Here is an 18,870-nt window from a genome sequence, read left to right as displayed (position 1 = left end):
TGCCTCCAGGGGTACCAGGTGATGATGTCCCTCAGCCAGAGACTTTCCAGGCCTTTCTGTAGGTCCTCAGACACCCCCCCCCCCCCCCCATCTCACAGGATCCTTAGAATGGGAAAGGTTCTTAGAGCAGAAATTTTTATTTTTTAATTTTTTTGCAATTTCACAGCTTCCCCCCCAACTCACTTCCCTCCCCCCCAACCCCCCACAGAAGGTAGTCTAATAGGTTTGCCATTGTTTCCAGAGCAGAAACTGTTAACCTGAGGCCTGTGAACCTTCTGGTTTTCTTTTGGTAACAGGAGTCTAACAAAAGTCTGTTTAGCCCTGGAGTCAAGACGACCTGAGTTCAAATCCAGCTTTAGATGCTTAATAATACTTAGCTGTGTGACCTTGGACAGGTCACAACCCCACTGCTTTGCAAACCCCCCCCCCCAAAAAAAAGTATATTAGCTGCAGTGTCCTTTCCAAGATGGCAAAGACAAGATCCAGTTTCTGATTTTTTTGGTTGCCCCCCAGCTACTTCCCTCACCATCTTGCCCATGCCCCCTCTTTATCCATTGCCCGCAGCCTCCAATCACACAGGAAATCAAAACCAGGAGCCTTCCTGGGGGCGTTTGGAGCAGAAGGAGCCATGAAATCTCTGGGTCTGGACTCAGCTGAGTAACTGTCTCTTTCCTGGTCAGCTTTGGATTCTAACTCTGATGTGGACCCTCCCGGTGACCTTGGGGGAGTCCCTCTACTCTCTGGGCCTCGGCAGCTTCTCCCCCACAGGGGCTGGACTACACAGGCTGGGAGTCTGTCTCATCCCAACCTTTTTCAGCAGAAACAACAAAGCCAGGGAGCTGGCATGTGATTTGCCCCAAGTTGAGCAAAGAGCAATGGTGGAGAACGTCTCCGTCCCCAAAGGTGTGTGACGAATTTGCCCCATCCTCTCTTTCATCCTCGCCACAGTCTATGCGGTCCCAACCCGAGTAATATGGATTTGTTAGCCTCATTACACAGGTACAGCCTATGTGGGCCTGCTTTCTGGGGGTGGGGGGAAGTAAAACTGAAAACCTCGCCAAAACGATGGTGAAAACTCTCCTTGCGTTGCCGGGAAAATAAAGACAGAGAATATGAAAAGAACATCTATGTGGCCTTCTGACAGGACACTGAGGATCTGAATGGGGAGCAGCTCAGCCGGGGTGTCCCGGCCTCTGGTCCGGGCGCTATGCGCCTGGCTGCAAGTGGGCCGGGACCGTGCTCAGGCTGGGGCGCTGACCCCAGTGCCCCGTGCCACCATCTTGTGCCCCTCTTGCTGTGCCATGCCGGAGGAGGCCGGGGCGAGGCGCCAACGGGCGGAGGACACCAGTTTGACTGTGGGTGGCACGTGCCTGGGTCTCCCTGCCCCTTGCCCGGGGGCTGCCCTGCCAACTCGTCCGAGGTGGGTGTGAGACCCCCAGGCTTTCCCCAGAGGCTCCCGGGGGCCTCTCGGGACCAGGCAAACCCCGGGCTGGCATCAGCCGGGCAGAGGTCCGAGGAGGCGGGGAGGGCCCGGGGCGGCCCCGCCGGCCGGACTCCGGGGACCCCCGGCCCCTCCCCCGCCCCGGCCTCAGTTTCCCCGCCGGACAGACGGGCCCCTGCGGGGGGAGGGAGGGCCCCTCCTCCACGTGTCGGTCGCGGCGGCGGCGCGTCCACCCCCGGCCCGCGGCCCCTCACTCACCCTGCGCGCAGGCCCGGCTGCGGCCCCGGCTCGGGCTCCGGCTCGGGCTCCGGCTCCGGCTCCGGCTCCGGCTCCGGCTCGGGCTCCGGCTGCGGCTCCGGCTCCGGCTCCGGCTCCGGCCCCGGCTGCGGCTCCGGCTCCGGCTCCGGCTCGGGCTCCGGCCCCGGCTCCGGCTCGGGCTCCGGCCCCGGCTCGGGCTCCGGCTGCGGCCCCGGCTCCGGCTCGGGCTCCGGCTGCGGCTCCGGCTCCGGCTCGGGCTCCGGCTGCGGCCCCGGCTCGGGCTCCGGCTGCGGCTCCGGCTCCGGCCGCGGCTCAGGCCCCGGCCCCGGCTCGGGCCCCGGCTGCGGCTCCGGCTCGGGCTGCGGCTCCGGCTGCGCCTCGGCCTCCGGCCCCGGCTCCGGCCCCGGCTCCGCCTCCCGGGCTCCGCGGACTGAGACAGCGGCGGCCGCCGAGGGGCGGGGCCCGGGGGCGGGCCGGAGCGAGGCCTCGGGGGCGGGGCCTAGCCGGGGCGAGGCCGCCGATTGGTGCCGGGCCGGCGGCGCGCGCGCGGCAGGTGGGAGGTTGGCGCAGAGGCGCGCGGGAGGCGGGGCCCCCGAGTGGGAGGGGCGGAGCGCGGCCAGGTAATTGGTCGGTCGGCGGGGCGCCCGTCGGCCGTCGCCCTCGGAGGGGACATGACGGCGCTCTATCGGAGTCCAGGTACGGGCGTCCGCCCGAGGGAGAGGGGACCGCCCCCTGGGGGGGAGGGGCCCAGGCCAGGACGCCGATTGGGTACCGGCCCCGGCAGAGGAGGGGCGCCGCGTGGCGATTGGGCGAGGAGGCGGGGCAGAGCGCGGCCATTGGTAGGCGCAGCGGAGGGAGGCGGGGCGGGGTCCGGAGGGCGGGGTGCGGCGGAGGGCGGTGATTGGGCGCCGGAGGAGCGGGGGCGGGGCTGCCCGCAGGCACGCGGAGCGCGATGGCTGTGGCGGCGGCGGCGCGCCGCTCTTGGAGGCGTCTCTTCCGGTGGCGGGCTCCGGGCTCTCTGGGCCCCCGCGGGCCTCTCTGCGCCGCCCGGGGCCTGGCAGGTAGGAGCCGGCTCCGCCTCGGCCCGGCCCGTCCGCGCTCGCGGGGTCGGGGCTCCGGCGCGCCGTGGCGGGGGACGCAGGACGTTCGGGGCCGGTGACGTAAGCGCGGGGCGCGCCCCCTGCTGGCGAATGGCGGCTCTGCTCGGGGTCTGGAGACCCGCCGGGCGCGGCCATGTGCGGGGGGCAGTGCCCGGGGGCGGTGCCCGGGGGCGCAGTTCTGTTTCCGTGTCTGGTCTCCACTTCGGAAAGTGCCCGCGCCCCTCCCCCGCGCTGCCCGCGGCTCCCCGAGGAGCGGGCGGGGGGCGGGCGGGGCGCGGGCCGGGGCGCCCTCCTCCCGGGGGCCCTGGCACCGGCCCCCGCCCCCCAGTAGCCCCGCCGCCCGGGAGCCCGTCTGCGGGCGAGGGGCGCAGGTGGGGTGGCACCTGCCCGGCCGCAGGGCGCGGCGTGGCCGGCTGTCCGCGCCCTGGCACGGCCCCGCTCCCGGCCTTATCTGAGTGCTGACGGAGGCGGGCCGGGCTCGGGGCGGCACCCCGTATCTGCCCTGCCAGGCCCGGGCCGGGCAGTCGGAGCGGAGCCGCCACGAGCCCCCATGGCAGGTGAGTCTCCGGGGGCGGGCACAGATGCCCCTCCGACGGGCACGGCCACAGACGGCCAGAGATGCCCGGCTTTGGCCGGAAGCGGAGGCGCGGCCCCCCCACCTCAGCAGGGGGCCTGGCTCTGGGGCCCCGGGCCCGGGCCGCACCGGCAGCCGTGGATGCGGTAGGCCTGGGCAGGTCTGGGAATGTGCCCGGAATGGGGGGTCCTGTCTGGCGCGGTGGCGTTCTTCTCCCCGTGTGGCAGATGGGCAGACCGAGGCTCCAGCCTGCCCACCTCCTGCAGAGCCTTGCCCGCTGCACCTCCCCGGTGGCTGCTCCCCCTGGCCTGACGTTAGCACCCACGCTTGTGGGACCCCCGGTCCCTGCGGGGTGGCCCCCAAACCTGTGGCTTCATTGTTTTATTCCGGATCCCCGGGAGCCTGAGGGGGGCAGGATTGTCTGCACCTTCCTATCTCCGTCTCTCAAAAATGCCGATGGATCTGGGCTGGCCTTGGCAGTGCCCCCAACTGTGCCCAGTGGCCCCACGGGCACAGGCCGGATCTCCAGGAGAGGGGTGGGTGAGGCTGACCTGGGTCCAGGCGTGGAAGCTGGGCACAGGTCAGCGCCCGGCCCAGGGGTGGGACCAGCCCAAAGCCTAGCAGGGTGAGGCGGGGGGGTGGGGGGGCTCTCTGATCCTTTCTCAAACCTCCCCCAGCAGAGGCTTGGCACAGGCTGCTCCGGAGATTGGGGCTGCTGTAGGAACTGGCCAGACATCTTTTGGACTGGCCCTTTGGGCATGAGCACATGGTGTGGGGGGTTAGGGCTGGTAAAAATCCCCCATCCTCTCAGATCTGCATCTGAAGGGCACAGACATGGGCAACGCCCGAGGAAGACATGGGCAGCCGCAGGCCACAGTTATAAGCAGTGCCCATGGAGGACATAGGAGGCAACTGAGGAGCATGGATGTAGGCAGTGCCCAAGAAATACAGGCATTTGAGGGGCACCGGTGAGGGCAGTGCCCATGGAGGACATGGAGACATTTGAGGGACACAGATGTGGGTAGTGTGCAGGGAAGGCCCAGGGGGCACTTGAGGGGGCCGATTCCGAGAACTTGCCCCCTAGCCACGAGGTGCTTATGGCTTTTGTGGAGGAAGAAGGAGGGCAATGGAGAAAAATCCCATTTCACTATGTGCCAGGCAAATGGAGGCCGCAATTTAGTGCTAAAGCCACTCCGCCAGGCATCTGGGGGTTGGGCGACTCTTGTGGGGCCCGTGGGGTTTCAGGAGGCGCGGGGCTGGAGACATGGGAACTGGGAAGAAGGAAAAGGGAGCTAGATGGGGGGGGCGCCCCTGGTGCTTCTGGAGCAGGAGCGGACTGGGCAGCCCAGGGCTTTAGAGATGGGGCACGACAGCAGAGGGGGAGCCGGACGCACAGAGATCTCGAAGGGGCCACCTGCCCACCACTGGGGTGCTCAGGGTCCCCCCGGCCCTCGACACTGAGGCATCCTCAGAGTCAGGTGTGTCTGCCGGAACCAGAACCAGAATAGAATCTTGAAAGGGAGCCACCGAGGCCTGATTGCAGTAAGGGGAAGTCCGCCGGTTCCGGGGAGCCTCGGTTCTCCATGTGGGTCACATTGTTCTTTTTAAGAATTTGCTGCTCCTGCCCTGGAGGCCTTGGCACTCTCTCCAGATCATTAACTCTGTGCCTTTTGTAGGTGGCAACAATTATGATCTGCTGGTGATCGGCGGGGGCTCTGGTGGCCTGGCCTGTGCCAAAGAAGGTACGTCTGGTGGGGAGGAGGGGCCCAAGTGGCGCCCAACCCCGTCCAACTGTTATTCAGGAATGAGTGGATGAAGAAAATTAAGCCCTTGGGGAGTAGATGCCAGGCGGGCACCTAGCCTGCAGAGGATACTGGGATGGGTCAGGGGTGCCTAAAACAGCCTCCTTTAGCCATGCCCCTCCTTGGCTGCTGTTGGCATCCAGCATGTTAGGGGGGGTGGCTGGGGAACTCCCTCCCTGAGAGTAGGGCTCACCCCACTCTTTCTGGGCAGCATCGCCCTTCCCTGATGTTGAAGAAATAAACACTTGGCTTCTCTGTCTCTCTCTGTCTCTGTCTCTGTCTCTCTCTCCAATTCCAAAGCTGCCAGTTTTGGACAGAGGGTGGCCGTCATGGACTTCGTTGTTCCTTCTCCCAGAGGTAAGTAACGAGTCGGCAGCCTGTCCTGGGAGCAAGGGGCCCCCCTGGGGACCAGCCCCCAGAGCCTCGATGGGCCAGCAACAGGAGCAGGGGGAAGGGGGGAACACCTCTGGGACGACTGGGGCAATGGCTGGGCTCATGGGAAAGAGGGGACTCCTCCTGGCAGTGCCCACTGTGGCACTGTCATTTTCTGGCCCTTTAGTGCTGGGATCAGTGTGTGGAGAACCCAGAGTTCCTCAGTGGTTTAAATTCCCAAATCTCAGACCCGAGGCCCCAAGGTCTCCCAGCCACCTGGAAGGTCTGGTCTTCCACCCACTCTGCCCCCCTGACACGAGGCTGGCACTCAAGGCCCTTGCATCTCTGCCCATGGCCCCAGCCTTGGATGTTCTCTGGGCCCACCTCCCCCCGAAGCCTAGGCAGCTCCTGAGCTGTGACACGCAGCAGGATCATCCTCCCCACTGAGCGCTTGGTGTGAGATGTTGGGGAATGGTCCCGAGTGGGGCCTATCTAGAAGGGGGACCCCCATGTTGATGGGGAGCTCAGCCCCCTGGGAGCACTAAGCTGTCTCCACATTGAAGGGTGAGAAGACTGTACGCCACCTGAGGCATAGATGGATACAAACAGGAGGGAGAACTTTGCCTCTTTGATTTCAGGCACCAAGTGGGGCCTGGGGGGCACGTGTGTGAACGTGGGCTGCATCCCCAAGAAGCTCATGCATCAGTCAGCTCTTCTGGGAAATGCCCTCCAAGACGCCCACCACTATGGCTGGGAGGCGCCTGCCTCAGTGCCACATAACTGGTAAGGGCCCGGGCTTCTGGGCATGGGCTCCACAGGCACCACCTGGGCTCTCTTGTCACTCCTCCCAAAGCCCCCAAACCCCCATGCCCATTGGGAGGGAACCGGACTCTAGAAAGTGGTGGCCACTGGAGTGGCTGAATGGTGTCCCTGGTTAGTTGGTCGATAAACACAGGACAGCTTAAGCGTGTGGTGTGTTTGAGCAGCCGTGTCCCTGCACTCATGCCCATGGACGGACCCTGAGGGGGCCTTCAGCCCCAGAGATTCCAGGCCCCCTTGACTGCACATTCAAGCTGGGGGAGGGGCAAGGGATGACTGGGCTAGTCTAGGGAGGATTTGGGGGTTTGGGGGGTTCAAAGCCCATCTTTCCTGGGACAGATTTGTCTTGTGTTTTTCTGGGACAATGCTCCAAGGAGCTGAAGCTCAGGGCAGGGCTGGGCCATCTCCATCCTGCTCTCCCCACCCCCCACCAGCTTGTGGGTCTGTAGACATGCCTGGGGGTAGATCAGGAGGGACGGGCAGGTGCTGAGGACCTGACAGGGCCCCTCCCCCCTTGTCCACTAGGGCTCACATGGCCGAGGCCGTTCAGAACCACATCAAGTCCCTGAACTGGGGCCACCGGGTACAGCTGCAAGACCGGTGAGAGACTCAGAGAGTGTGTGTGTGTCTGTGTGTCTGTGTGTGTACACGCGCATGTCATGTGCCTTTTTCTGGGGGCTCGGGTGGGGGGTGCCACACATCTGGTGTGTCCCCAAGGGGGAGTGGGCCTTGCTACGCCAACACACACTGGACTTTGGGGGGCCCATCCAGAGGGAATCACCAAGGACTGAAGCTCCTTCAGGCATGGGCCAGACTCCTTCATCAACTCTGAAGCAGCACCTGATCTTGTGGTCCTGCCTTGGCTTCTCAGGGGGACCTCTTCCCCATCGGGTGTTCTCACCTCTGTCTCAGCCCTTGTTCTCAGGTTTTCTTCCCTCCCTCCCTCTCTTTTTTGCTCAAAGTCCCATGCTAGGCATGAAGAACACAACAACAATCCCCCTGCGCCCCCCCCCCCCAGCCCTCAAGGCCCTTCCAGTGCAGTGAGGGGACCCAGCGTTTCCACCCAAATGCCAGTTAACGTAGAGGAGGTGCAGCTGGGCCAGAGCCTGGAGGACGGGTGCTCCCGGACGCTGCCAGGGCAAATGCTCTGAGATGGGACTTGCAGGTGCAGCGGCGGGAGGGTGAGGGAGGGCTGACTATGGAATGACAGCGGCCCCGGCAGGGGAAGTTATAGTGGAGTTTATGCTTCGGACTCTCTTGTTTCCGTCAGAGTCCGTGTCCAGACCATCACCTTGGGGGGGGGGGGGGGTCTAGAGTCCTCTGTCCCTCTGCCTGAAGGACTTCCTATACTCTCCCTATGCCCACTCCATGAGGGTGGGGGCCAGCCAGGGCCCCCATGATTGGCCGCATTGATTGATCTTGCCCCAAAGGAAATAGGGAGCTGATGAAGATTATTGAGCAGAGTAGGGGCTTACAGACCCAACATGTGCCTGAGAAGGCTCTGGCAGCTCTGTGGAGGATGAATGAAAAGGGAGAGCCTGGAAGTGGGGTGTCAGCGAGGAGGCAGGAGGGGATGAGGCCCTGAGCAAGGACACCAGCCGGGCTGAGTGGTTGGGGAGAAATGGGTGGACATGGGAATTGTGGGAGAGGAGGGAATGCTGACCGGATAGAGGGGCTGATCGGATGGAGGATGAGTCCGAGGAGGGGAACTCGGGGTACTGAAAGGGTTCCCAGGCTGCTGGGGGGTTCTCACCCGGCCTCCCCAGACTGACCATTCAGGTCCTTCCCGGGCTGAGCTGTGTGTCCGGGCTTCCCAGGCCAGCCCCAGATGCAGCAGGGTGGCCTTCCCCTGGCCTCCCCTGGGGTCACATCACATTCCCCATTTCCTCCTCAGTTCTCTCCACTTCCCAATCCCTAGGATGAGGGGGATCCTAGAGTCTGACATGGCGCTTGGGAGGCAGTAAAGACAACCCATGTTACTCTTTAAAATGATCTGGGAAGGAGAAGATTGGCCCCTCCTTCCTCTGGCCTGCCTTGGGCTCCTGGCGTGACGGCTCCTGGCAGGCAGAGCACCTCACCACCTGCCGTGTCCGTGCCCGGTTCCCACATTTTTGTGGAGTCGCGGTCTCCAAGGCTCATTTCTGTTTTTCAGGAATGTCAAATATTTGAACGTCCAAGGCAGTTTTGTGAATGACCACACAGTGCAGGGCCGCGACAACGCGGGAAAAGAGGTGAGCAGTTGGCTCACAGCCTGGGGGGGGGGGTGCTGTTATGATGAGCAACAGATGAGGAAACTGAGGCAGGCAGGGGTGAAGCAAGGGCAGCCACTGAATTTGGAGCTGAGATGCCAAGAGATGCCCCCCCGGCAGAGGTGCCTCAGCTCTTGCCCATCTCGCCATGCCAACCCTGGAGCTGGTATTTAATGAAGTGCACCCCAACCTCACTTTCTCATTCAAGTTCTGCCTTTGTTTCAGATTACCGTGACCGCCAATCACATCGTCATCGCCACGGGAGGGAGACCCAGGTACCCTGATGATGTGAGTGCATTCTGCCAACTCCCTCCAGCTTGGGGAGTGCCTCTGCCCCTTGGGAGGCCCCTCTGCCAGGGAAGGGGCCCCGGCTGACAAGAGCCCCCAGGAGGGCCCACCTCTGGGATCCTGCAGCCCAGACTCATTCTTTTAAAAAAAATTTTTTCTTTTATTCCAAAATGCAAAGCTTTTATTAAGCTTTGAGGTCCACGTTTTCCCACCTCCCTCCTCCCCACCCCCACTCTGACACAGGTTGTACATGTAAGATCCCGTTTAACATATTTGCATCTTTGGTGTGTTGTGAAAGAAGTTTTAGAACAAAAGGGGTAAATGGGGGAAATGACAAATCTGAAAAAGTGACCGGAGTCTGCTTGGCGCTGCCTTCAGCCCCCTCGCTTTTCCTTTGGATGGGGGTGGGCTCTCTTGGGATCATCCCGGATCTCTGGACTGCTGAGAGGAGCCGTGTCCATCCTGGCTGGCCATCCCCTGATGTGACTGTGGACAGGGTCCCCCTGGTTCTGCCCCCTTCACTCAGCATCAGTTCATGCCAAGGCTTCCCAGGCTTTTCTGGAGTCTGGCAGCCTGGACTCCTGTCCTGGAATGTCCCAGCCCCTCAGAGCCAGCATGTCTGAGTTCTGTCTCACCCACCGAGGAGTCATCCAGAGACGGAGAGCTCACTACCTGCCGTGGCATCCCATTCCCCTTTGGGCAGGAAGTATCTCGACTCCAGCCTACATCCACTCTTTCCAGCTTCATACTTTCATCTCCAAGTTGGGAGGGACCTTAGTGACCACTTAGGCCAAGCCCAATCCCCAGAGGAATCCCCCTACAACAGCTGATGGTCATCCAGGATCGTCTAAAGACCTCCAGGGACAGGGAGTTCTCCACCTCACATGACCTCCCATCTCCCTTTGGGCAACTCTCCTTGGTAGGAAGACCTTCTTGAAGTGGAGGCCACATCGGCCTCCTTGTAAGGCGCCGCTGCCCCCGTCCCCATCTCCCCCCACCCTCATTGCTGCCCCCACTTGCAGCTGTTCTTCCTTCAGACCCGTGAAGGCTGCTCATTGTATCTCCCTCCAGCCCGTCCCATGAGCTCATGTGCCAGACTCGCCCCCAGGTCCTTCATTCTTGGTTTTTTCCCCCCTCAGACCCTCTCCAGCTTATTCCTGTCCTTCAGAAGAAGTGGGTCTCAGAGGGGAACAAGGTGGGGCCTTGGCTTCCCCTCCTGGCCCTCCTCACCCTTCAGTCTGGCCCCCCGCCATCTGCTCCCCCAAGACCTCAGCTCCACCTGGGATATGCTACCACCCTTTCCTCCTCCTGGACCCTCTCTCCTGGGTTTTGGGGGTTGCCAGTCTGACCAGCCTCAGGTTCTCATCCATATCATCCTCTCACTTGGGTGACCCATCCCCTCGGTTGTAGTGGGGTGCTCTTCTCTCCATCCCCCTCCTCCCTCTCTCTTACCTCTCCCCTCCCCTCTCTTCCCCTCCTCTCTTCCCTGCTCCCTTAAGTGTGGATGACCCCATCCCCATCCAGCCCCAGCCTTTCCTTGGGCATCAGCATCATGGTTGCCATCTTGCGGTGGTCTCTCCACTCTGTCTCATCATCTGTGGGAGGTTTCAGTCCTGGCATCCTGTGGGCATCAACCTCAGCACGTCCATGGTTGAACTCATCCTCTTTGCTCCTCAATGCTTCCTTCGTGCCCCCGGTCCCAGACTCCTCACACTCGCCATCCTACTCTTTCTGTCTTCCCAGCGTCTCTCCCATTCAGGTCTTCTCTCCGCTCACACAGATACTGCCATGGCCTCACTTGGCCTCTGATTGGTCTCCCTGTCTCGGGCCTCTCCCCCTCCAGTCCCTCATAGGTTGCCCAGATAGGAGCCTGTCCTCCCCTGGCTCCAGGGGCTGCCACTGCCATACACACCCGGCCACAACCAGAGCCCTCACCCGACGTTACCGCCCTTCCCGCTCCGCTCCTCACATGTGACACTCGTCTCCCACCTCTGGGCCTTTGCATTGGCCGGTCCTCCCTTCTCCCCTCTGCCTCAGGCCCAGCTTGGGAGCCACCGACCCTTTCTGCGCCACAGCCTGGGCCGCCCGATCTGACCTCAGGGCACCTCCCCTTAAGGCTTGTTCCTGAATCCTTGATAGCTGGACTTCGATCTTGCTGCTTTCCTTCGAAACCTTACTGTTTTATTTTGGCATCTTGAGAGAGGATTTGTAGAAGTAGCTGCAGGATTCCCCTAAGGGGACATAAAAGAAGATCCTTGGTCTTCGGCAATTTCTGTCTTGGCTGACTCTTTGTGATCCTTTGAGGTTTTGGGAGCAGAGATGCTGGGGGTTTGTGCCCTTTCCTTCTCTGTTCATTTTACAAATGAGGAAACTGAGGCAGGTTGGGTGACTTGCTCAGGGTCCCACAGGTAATGAGTCAGAGGCCTCGGGAAGCCTCTGGGGGCAGTAGAGGGGACAATCGAGGGAATGGTGCAAGACCACCAGCCCTTCCCTCAAATGTGTCTGGTCTGAAAGAAATGCCCACAATGGAGGCCGACCGTTGGCTTCTCTCCGGTGGCGTTTCTGGTCAGGAGCTGATCGGTGAGCAGACCCTGGGTCTGGAAAGCTGAGAATTTTTTTTGAGAAAGTCACCAAGTTCCCACCCACCCCCTATCCCCCCAGTGGTGGGATCCTCATGTGCATTCTTTGATTCCTGGCAGGTGGAAGGCGCAAAGGAGTATGGGATCACCAGTGATGACCTGTTCTGGCTGAAGGAGTCTCCAGGAAAAACGTAAGGGCCCTGGCGAGACAGGTCACTGTGGGCACACGGGTGGGCACGCGTGGCTCCAGAGAAATAACTCTTCACTGTTTCCAAAAAATGACCTCCGGGGTCCTTTCACTTTGGCTTGGCATCTGTGAGGGGCGGCAGCTGTGTGGGGCACTGTGTGCTGGGGTCCCTGAGGAGGAGACCAAGGCACACTGGGCAATGTGGGGAAGGATTTGAAAAACTCTTCTTTATTTTAATAGTCTATTGTCAGCCACCCAAAGCATACTTTTCTGTAGCCTGGGCTATGGGCATAGCTGTGGCCTGGCCGGGAGAGAGAAGAGAGGGGGAGGAGAGGAGGGGAGCAGGGAGGCACCCCAACCCCAATAGGCATGATTGGGGGGGGGCGACGCATTGTCTGAGCCCAGCTCCTCAGGGAGAGCGGGGGCTGAGGGCTACTGGGTTTGGACTCATAGGCTGCCAGTTTAGGCAGGATTTTCTGTGCCTGAATCTTCCTGGGGGGGGGGTCTCTCCTTCCATCTCTCCATTTCTTCTCTCTTCTTCTCTGTTTCTCTCTCTCCATCTGTTTCTTTCTCCTGTTACTCTGTCTCTCCATTTCTCTTTTTCTCTCCATTTGTCTTTGTTTCTCCCTTCATCTCTCCCTGTTTCTTTCTCCCTTCATTATCCATTTCTCTCCATTTCTGTTTTTTCTCTCCATTTCTCCGTTTTTTTCTCTCTCCATCCCTCTGTTTCTTTCTCTATTTCTCTCTTTCTGTCTCCCTGTCTCTGTCTCTGTGTATGTCCAGAATCATTTGGGGGGACTTCAGCCCCTGGCCTGGTATGTCACGGGAAATCCACCAGAGGGCAGCAAATGCTCGTTTGTTGATAGAAGCCAGCACAGTGGGCTGAAAAATCTATGTAATTCCATGGGGCTGAACCCTGAGGCCCCCCGGCCCCGGGGTCTGCCTAGTGAAGGGCCCAGCACTGTGGCAGCCCCTGGCTACCTCCCCTTCTCTTGGAAGCCCTTCCCGGGTAGATCAGAACCTGGGTGGCCCCGGACCCCCTGAACCCCCTTCTCCCCAGCGCATGAGGACTGGACATTGTAGAAGAGCCAGGCTCAGCCCCGCCCCCACCTGGATTGGCCAGAGAAGCCCCCTGAGGCCTGGTGGCTGCAGCTCTTTGCGGCAATGCCCCATGCCCGTTCTGCTTCCTTCTGATGGTCGAGGGAGCCAGGGAGGAGGCGGGCACCGGGGGCCGGCAGCAGGGCTGCAGGGAGGGGGATCTGAGAGGTCTGATGAAGGGCAGTGGAACTGAGGACAGGGGGCTGGAGGACCAGGAGTCTACATCTGGTCTCCCCTCTGCCCCGCCACCCCCCCCATAGCTTTTTCAGTAGAAAGACTCAGGCAGCCCTAGTTGGAAATCAAGTCAGAATGTTCCTTCCAACCCAGCAAGCATTTATTAAGCACCAGCTGTGTTTGTGGGCTGGGCCAGTGCCTCCCCATCGGAGGTGGAGGGGGTGGGCCTGCTCCTCTGTCCCAGAGGCAGGGCCCATAGGTACTCCCTAGAGGCGAAGGGGATGTTCGGGTGCAGAGCACAGAAGGGAAACTGAGGCAGGCAGACTTGCGCAGGGTCACAGGATTTGGAACCGGGCCTTGGAGCCTCCAGGCTGAGCACTGGCCTCCGGTGTGGGGGGGGGGGAACCTCTCCCTGAGCAGGACTGGACATTCTTCTGGGAGGCACAGAGGGGAGTGGGCTTCAGGCAAGTGGGGGGGGTCTACAGGAAGGTGGGCTTAGCTGCGAATGAGAGGACCCTGAGCTCCAAGCTCTGTGGAGCAGGCAATGGGTTCCTGGATGTCTTTGCTCCCAGAGGCCTCCCTGCCTCCAGGCTACCAGAAGGCACCTCAGTAGAGAGCTGGGTTCAAATCCTTCCTCAACCCCTCGCCATGTTGTGTGACTCTGGCACAGTCACCTAATTGCTGGACCCTCAGTATCCTCATCCATAAAATTAAGATTTCAATAGCAGCACCTCACCAGGACATTCCGAGAATCAAATGAGATAAGATTTGCAGGCGCTTTACAGACCATCGTGCGTTCAGTTGGCCCATAGGCACCCATCGTCACATCAGGAGGTAGTAACCCAGCACACTTCCCCAGTCCTCTGAGGAGGCTGCCTGGGCCCAGGGCCTATATGCCAAGGGTCTGAGGGCAGTTTGGTGCCTGCCCTCAGGAAGTTCACGGACCTGGGCTGTAGGAACAGTGGCTATTCTTTGGCTCCCCTGTATAGTTGAGGGCCTGGCCACGTTGGCATGGCCTCCCCCTGCCCTGGGTCAGCAGGGAAGGGGTGAAGCCACTTTATTAAAATAAGAATGGGGGGCTGAGTGAGCACAGTCTCTGAGGTTCCGTATAAAGAAAGAAAAGGTTGCTGTGTTGGTTTGTCACCAGGTGGCCCTCACTGCATCATTGCTCCCAAGAGTTTGCAAGGCCGTCAGTCGCCTGCTTGGGCCTGACCATGATTTATGTGAGGAAATAGGCTCTCGCTTTTCAATTCCAACCCCAGGTTGAGGGTTCTGGGAAAGTGCAGCTCTGTCCGGTGGCTGTTAATGCAAGTTGTAACGGTGTAATGTGGGAGTCAGTGTTTACATGGGACATTCCTAAGTTTTAGTCAAAATAAGCCTGGAGGGGCTACAGTAGCATTTCTGTAGTTTATCAGCCTGGGCCGGAGCCGGGCCCTCGGGGGCCCCACCACGGCCAACTGGATGGGTGGCCAGCCCCCTCGACTGAATTCCCCACTGTGTCTTTGTCCACTGGCACACCTGGGGCCAGACTTGATGGGAAGAGCCCCATGTGCATTCTGGGTCTGGATGCCTGGCTCTTGTGACCTGGATACGTCTCTCTGCCCTTCTACATTTCTCCCAGGGAATCCTAAGGGGCAAAGAAAGGAAAAACAAGGCAACCCAGTCTGCTGGTAGGACCCCAGTTGGGCCAGAGGACTTGGTGTGCCTCAGTTTCCCTGCTGTAAATCAAGGGGACTGGACTGCGTGATCTTTGGATGGTCAGTCCCAGATCTGGGATCCTCTGCATGCAGGAAGCTTTGTGACCTTGGACAACTCGCCACACAAACTCCTGGGACCACAGGCTCTTTGTCTCTGCAACGCAGGGGGTGGAAAAGGTGAAACAGCTCTGAGCCCTTTGCCTATTGCTCTTCCTGAATCTGTGCACCTGTGGTTGGAAGAGGAGCCTCTCTCTCCTCCATCCATTGGCCACAAACGTGGAAAATGCTTGGCAGCCTCTTCCTATTTGCCAATAGTTGATAGATATATTGGTTGTTTCCAGCTGGGGCAGGAAGCGCCTATTTCCCTTCTGGAGGATATTGGGTAACTGATGTCATGAGGAGTGCAGGGCTAGGCCTGGGTGTCGGATTGCCTGCTAAAAGTGCTGACCGGCTGTTGGCCAGACCAAGGGAGCAGTCCCGGCCCAGCCCCATCCCCAGGGAGCCACGAGGGCTCCAGAGGGAGATGGCCTCAGCACTCCCGGTCAGCATCCACCAGTTGGCTTGCTAGTCACCCACCAGCCACGGGGGCTTCCAGATACACTCGTCAGACCATGGGACTCTAGTCTTTTTGGCCCAGGCTGCATGGGAACTCTTGGGGCTACCTCTTTATCTACTGAAGCATCGCATTGCTCTCCAGCTCTGGAGGATGCCCATCTGTCAGCATGGGGGCTCAGCTTGGAGTGGAGGCTGCTGGGCTGAAGCTCCAAGGGGTCATTGGATTGGCAGAAGGGAGGACTTCCAGGAATTGAGGCCTACATACCCAGCCTTAGGCCCTTAGGCTCCTTCCACCTGACACTCTGGACCTTGGGAATCCACAAGCTTTCCTCAGGCGCCTCCTTTTTGTCCAGGGTTGAGGCCAGAGAAAGGAAGGGAAGCAATGCCTGGTACCACATGGAGTCTAAGCAAAGAGTTCTGGGGTCCTAGAGAGGACACAGGGCATGGGGGGACTGACCATCTCCACTAAGGGGCCTCAGCCCCTTCCTGGCAGCCTCAAGGGACAGGGAGCTCTCTCCCTCCTCCCAGGCAGCCCATTCATGCCCTTGGGCAGAGCTCTGATGGATGCTGAGGAGATTCTCCTGACCAGGAGTCAGACGCTGCCTCTTGGCAGTGCTCCCCTGGGCAGCACAAGGCCCTGTCCTCCCCCTGCCACAGACCAGCCTCAGAACGGAGCCCAGTGCTTTCTGTTGGGAGAACTGGGGCGTTTTCTCCTTATCTAGAACCAGTCTTCCTAGAACATAAGACCCTTGGTCTAGCATCCTGTCATTCCACCTTTGTAGCCCCCCCCCAACCATCATTTATTAAGCTGCCCCCCTGCCAAGTCTGTGTTTGGTGATGGGCACCCATGAAAAGATACTTCTCCCTGGGTTGTCTGTCTCTGCTACACAGGGCAGCAGTAGGAGCTACTTGGGTCAGTGACTGGACGTCAGAAGAAAAGTGGCAGCCCACTGTGCTTTGAGATCCTTTTTTATTCCTCACAGCCTCATTCAATGCCCATCACTGCCAGGGGCAGCACCATCTCCTGGTATGTGGGAGGAAGCTTCCAACCTCACCCTCCTCCAATGTCCTTGATGTGGCTCCCATTTCTCCGGACCTCCTTGGCCCGGGGAGCATCATACTCAGTTGGCCCTTTTGAATCTCCCCAGCGCTTAAGACTTCAAGCCACCCTGGACTCCTCGGCATGCCTGTTTCCTTAGGGAAGCCAGGCTAGCGCCTGGGATGCCAGGCTGGGCCTGTCGCTGCCTCCTGGGTCTGCTTTGCCCACACTGCTCCCAGGGCTTTGTGCCTCTGCTCTCCCAGGATTGTGGCGTGCATGGCCATGCCGTGGTCATTCTTCCCTGCCTGGCCTCCCAGCTCTGCAGACAGACTTGGTTCTTCTCTTGCATTGCTCCTGTGATTGGATGATCTTTGGCTCTCCCTTAGTCCAGGACAGCATATGCAGTAGGGGCTTAGCACGCATCTGAAAGCAGTAGACTGGGCTGTTTGCCTACCGAGATTGTGAGAGACAGTGTGTGCCCCTGAAATTGTGATTGTCCGTAGTAGTGCTGTGCGTGCAGTAGGTGCTCAGTAAGTGCTCAGTGAATGAATGAATGGAATCTGAATTTGCCCGAGAGTACGTGGCCCTAGGACACAATATGAAAGAGACCTTCGGGATCACACGGTCCAGCCCCCCCATTTCACCAAGAAGGGGATAGAGGCCCAGAGCAGCCGAGCTCAGTTGGTCCCATGACCTCGGAGTCTACCCCCAGCTCTCTTCTGTGCCGCGGCTGATGCTCTAGTAGCCACGTGGCCCTCCGGGAGGGGTCTGGGATCTCCTTACTGTGGTAGGTCCCGGGCCTGTACCCTCAGTTGATGGTGGGACCAGCCCCTCCCCCAGCCACCAAGGGGCCCAGGGGCTTCCTCAGCCTCTGACCTTGTGACTCCCCGTCCAAGCTCCTTCCAGGACTCCAACCTTCCTCCCGATGCACGGGGGGGAGGAGGGGAATCGATGTTCCCCGTCAGTCACCATCCTCATTAGGATCCACATCCTAACACTGTCTCTTATGACCCCAAGACCCTGGCCTTCTCAGTTTCCACATCTGCCAGGTGTGCACAGGCTGGAGGCGACCTTGAGGGCCCCAGGGCCATGCTCCCCATTTTACATTCGAGGAACCCCGGGGCCCAGAGGCTGTGACGGCCCGGCAGCCCCTACCTGGTCATGAGCCTCAGACAAACAGAAACACTGACCAAGGAAGACCACCAGTAATTAGTGGATGTTTCCTGGGTGCCTGCCACTGAGGTGGCGGCAGAGATGAGAGGAGAAAGCCCAAGGGTCACTCCTCCCACTCCCAGTTCAACATGTGTGTTGGCATGTAAGGGGGGCATTCACCTCGCCTCAGGGTAGACCCCCCCTAGTCACTGACCCTGTAATCCAGTGTTTGGGCCAAGATCGTCTGATGCATCAAGGAGAGGAAGGGGCTTCCAATCCAAAAGGTTGTGGGCTGACTCCAAGAGGGGAAGGGTCCCTGAGGCCATTGAGGCAGCCGCAATCAAGCTTGGCCTTCAAGGCCATTGAGACCACTGAGTGACTCTTTCCAAACACATGAAGGCCAGTCTAACACATGTGGTTGTCCAGGTTTTTAGGAGTTACTCAAATTCCAATAATGCCATTTTGTGAGGAGAAACCTGAGCCACTGCTGCTGCTCCAACAAAAGGGCATGGGAGCCTGCGTGAGACCCTGGGCAAGTCACTTCCCCCTTTTGTGTCTCAGCTTGCCCATCTGTACAGTGGGGATAATGAGAGCACCTCCTCTCCCCATACCATCACCAGTGGGAGCTCAGACCATAATTTGGCGACTGGGCTTCCCCCTCCTCCTGGTGGGCATGGGCTCACATGTATACACGCACATGCATACACATACATCGGAGGGGGGCACGCCTCCCTCCTTTCCTGCCTCCTCCCCTCCCTGGTTTGTTGTCATCCTCTGGCACTTTGTCCCCTTGAGAAATTCCCAGGCTCCCTGTGGGCTTCAGGAAAGGGCTGTTTGTAATGGAAGAAAGCTCATCCTGGTGAGGGAGCCCCAGGTCAGACGGGGATGGGGGGGTCATCCAATAACGCCTGAGATAGAGTAAACACCTTTCTCTTTTGCTATTCTTTCTATGTCCTTACTTGAGGCAGGAGGGGAAAGAATGTCCAGTGTGTCTTGGGAAGAGTGGCAGCTGTTTGGTTAAAGCTGTTTGAAATCACTTTTATGAAATCATTTTTCCACTCAGCACACACATTGGCTCGTGTGACCCTCCTTTTGTCCCCAACCACACCAAGATTACATTTATCTGGTCAAACACTGTGGAAGCCAGTTCAGCCTTGGGTAATCTGCATCCTGGCCCTCTGAAAAACATCCAGCTTTCCCACCTTCTGGGAGCGCTAAATGGATCTTCTCTTTTATAGGAGGACCTCATCATTCATGAAGGGTTGCTCCTGGAAAAAAGACAGCAGCGCTGATGCCTTTGAGCCATGTCCAAACACGGCTCCAGGTGCAAGAGCCCTCTCCGGCTGGGATCGGGCTGCCTGGCCAATGAGTGGTTCCTTGTCATGGTGGGATGCCCAACAGCTAGGGTCCAGTGTGGAGCTTGCCCCCAGACCCGTCTTTGGGGCTGTCCAAACTTTCCTCCCTGTGCTCAGAAAGTGAAAACCAG

At 59.7% G+C, this 18,870-nt stretch overlaps 2 protein-coding genes across 6 annotated transcripts in view; one reads left to right on the top strand and one right to left on the bottom strand.

Moving 5' to 3' along the window:
• Nucleotides 1–1,782, bottom strand: part of COMT (catechol-O-methyltransferase) — a 43,332-nt gene extending 41,550 nt beyond the window's left edge. Inside the window, exon 1 of the mRNA XM_074206503.1 lies at nucleotides 1,700–1,782. The gene's annotated coding sequence lies outside the window, so the exon portion shown is untranslated. The remainder of the gene's footprint in view (nucleotides 1–1,699) is intronic.
• An 883-nt stretch (nucleotides 1,783–2,665) lies between these two features.
• TXNRD2 (thioredoxin reductase 2) overlaps nucleotides 2,666–18,870 on the top strand; it is a 94,843-nt gene continuing 78,638 nt past the window's right edge. For 2 of the 5 annotated variants that reach the window (XM_074206496.1, XM_074206498.1), the window contains exons 1-8: nucleotides 3,501–3,519; nucleotides 5,050–5,115; nucleotides 5,476–5,532; nucleotides 6,186–6,330; nucleotides 6,892–6,966; nucleotides 8,519–8,597; nucleotides 8,841–8,903; nucleotides 11,603–11,673. In XM_074206496.1, coding sequence (XP_074062597.1) covers nucleotides 5,505–5,532; nucleotides 6,186–6,330; nucleotides 6,892–6,966; nucleotides 8,519–8,597; nucleotides 8,841–8,903; nucleotides 11,603–11,673 — 461 coding nt within the window. In that variant the 5' untranslated portion in view covers nucleotides 3,501–3,519; nucleotides 5,050–5,115; nucleotides 5,476–5,504. Of the gene's footprint in view, nucleotides 2,761–3,253; nucleotides 3,357–3,500; nucleotides 3,520–4,855; nucleotides 4,959–5,049; nucleotides 5,116–5,475; nucleotides 5,533–6,185; nucleotides 6,331–6,891; nucleotides 6,967–8,518; nucleotides 8,598–8,840; nucleotides 8,904–11,602; nucleotides 11,674–18,870 lie in introns of those variants that run through there. The other 3 variants (XM_074206501.1, XM_074206497.1, XM_074206500.1) reach the window with 3 other exon arrangements.

Source organism: Macrotis lagotis, chromosome X, assembly GCF_037893015.1.
Source record: "Macrotis lagotis isolate mMagLag1 chromosome X, bilby.v1.9.chrom.fasta, whole genome shotgun sequence".
NCBI lineage: Eukaryota > Metazoa > Chordata > Mammalia > Peramelemorphia > Peramelidae > Macrotis > Macrotis lagotis.
Note: the sequence above shows the minus strand (reverse complement) of the source record. Positions and strands in the feature narration are given on the sequence as shown.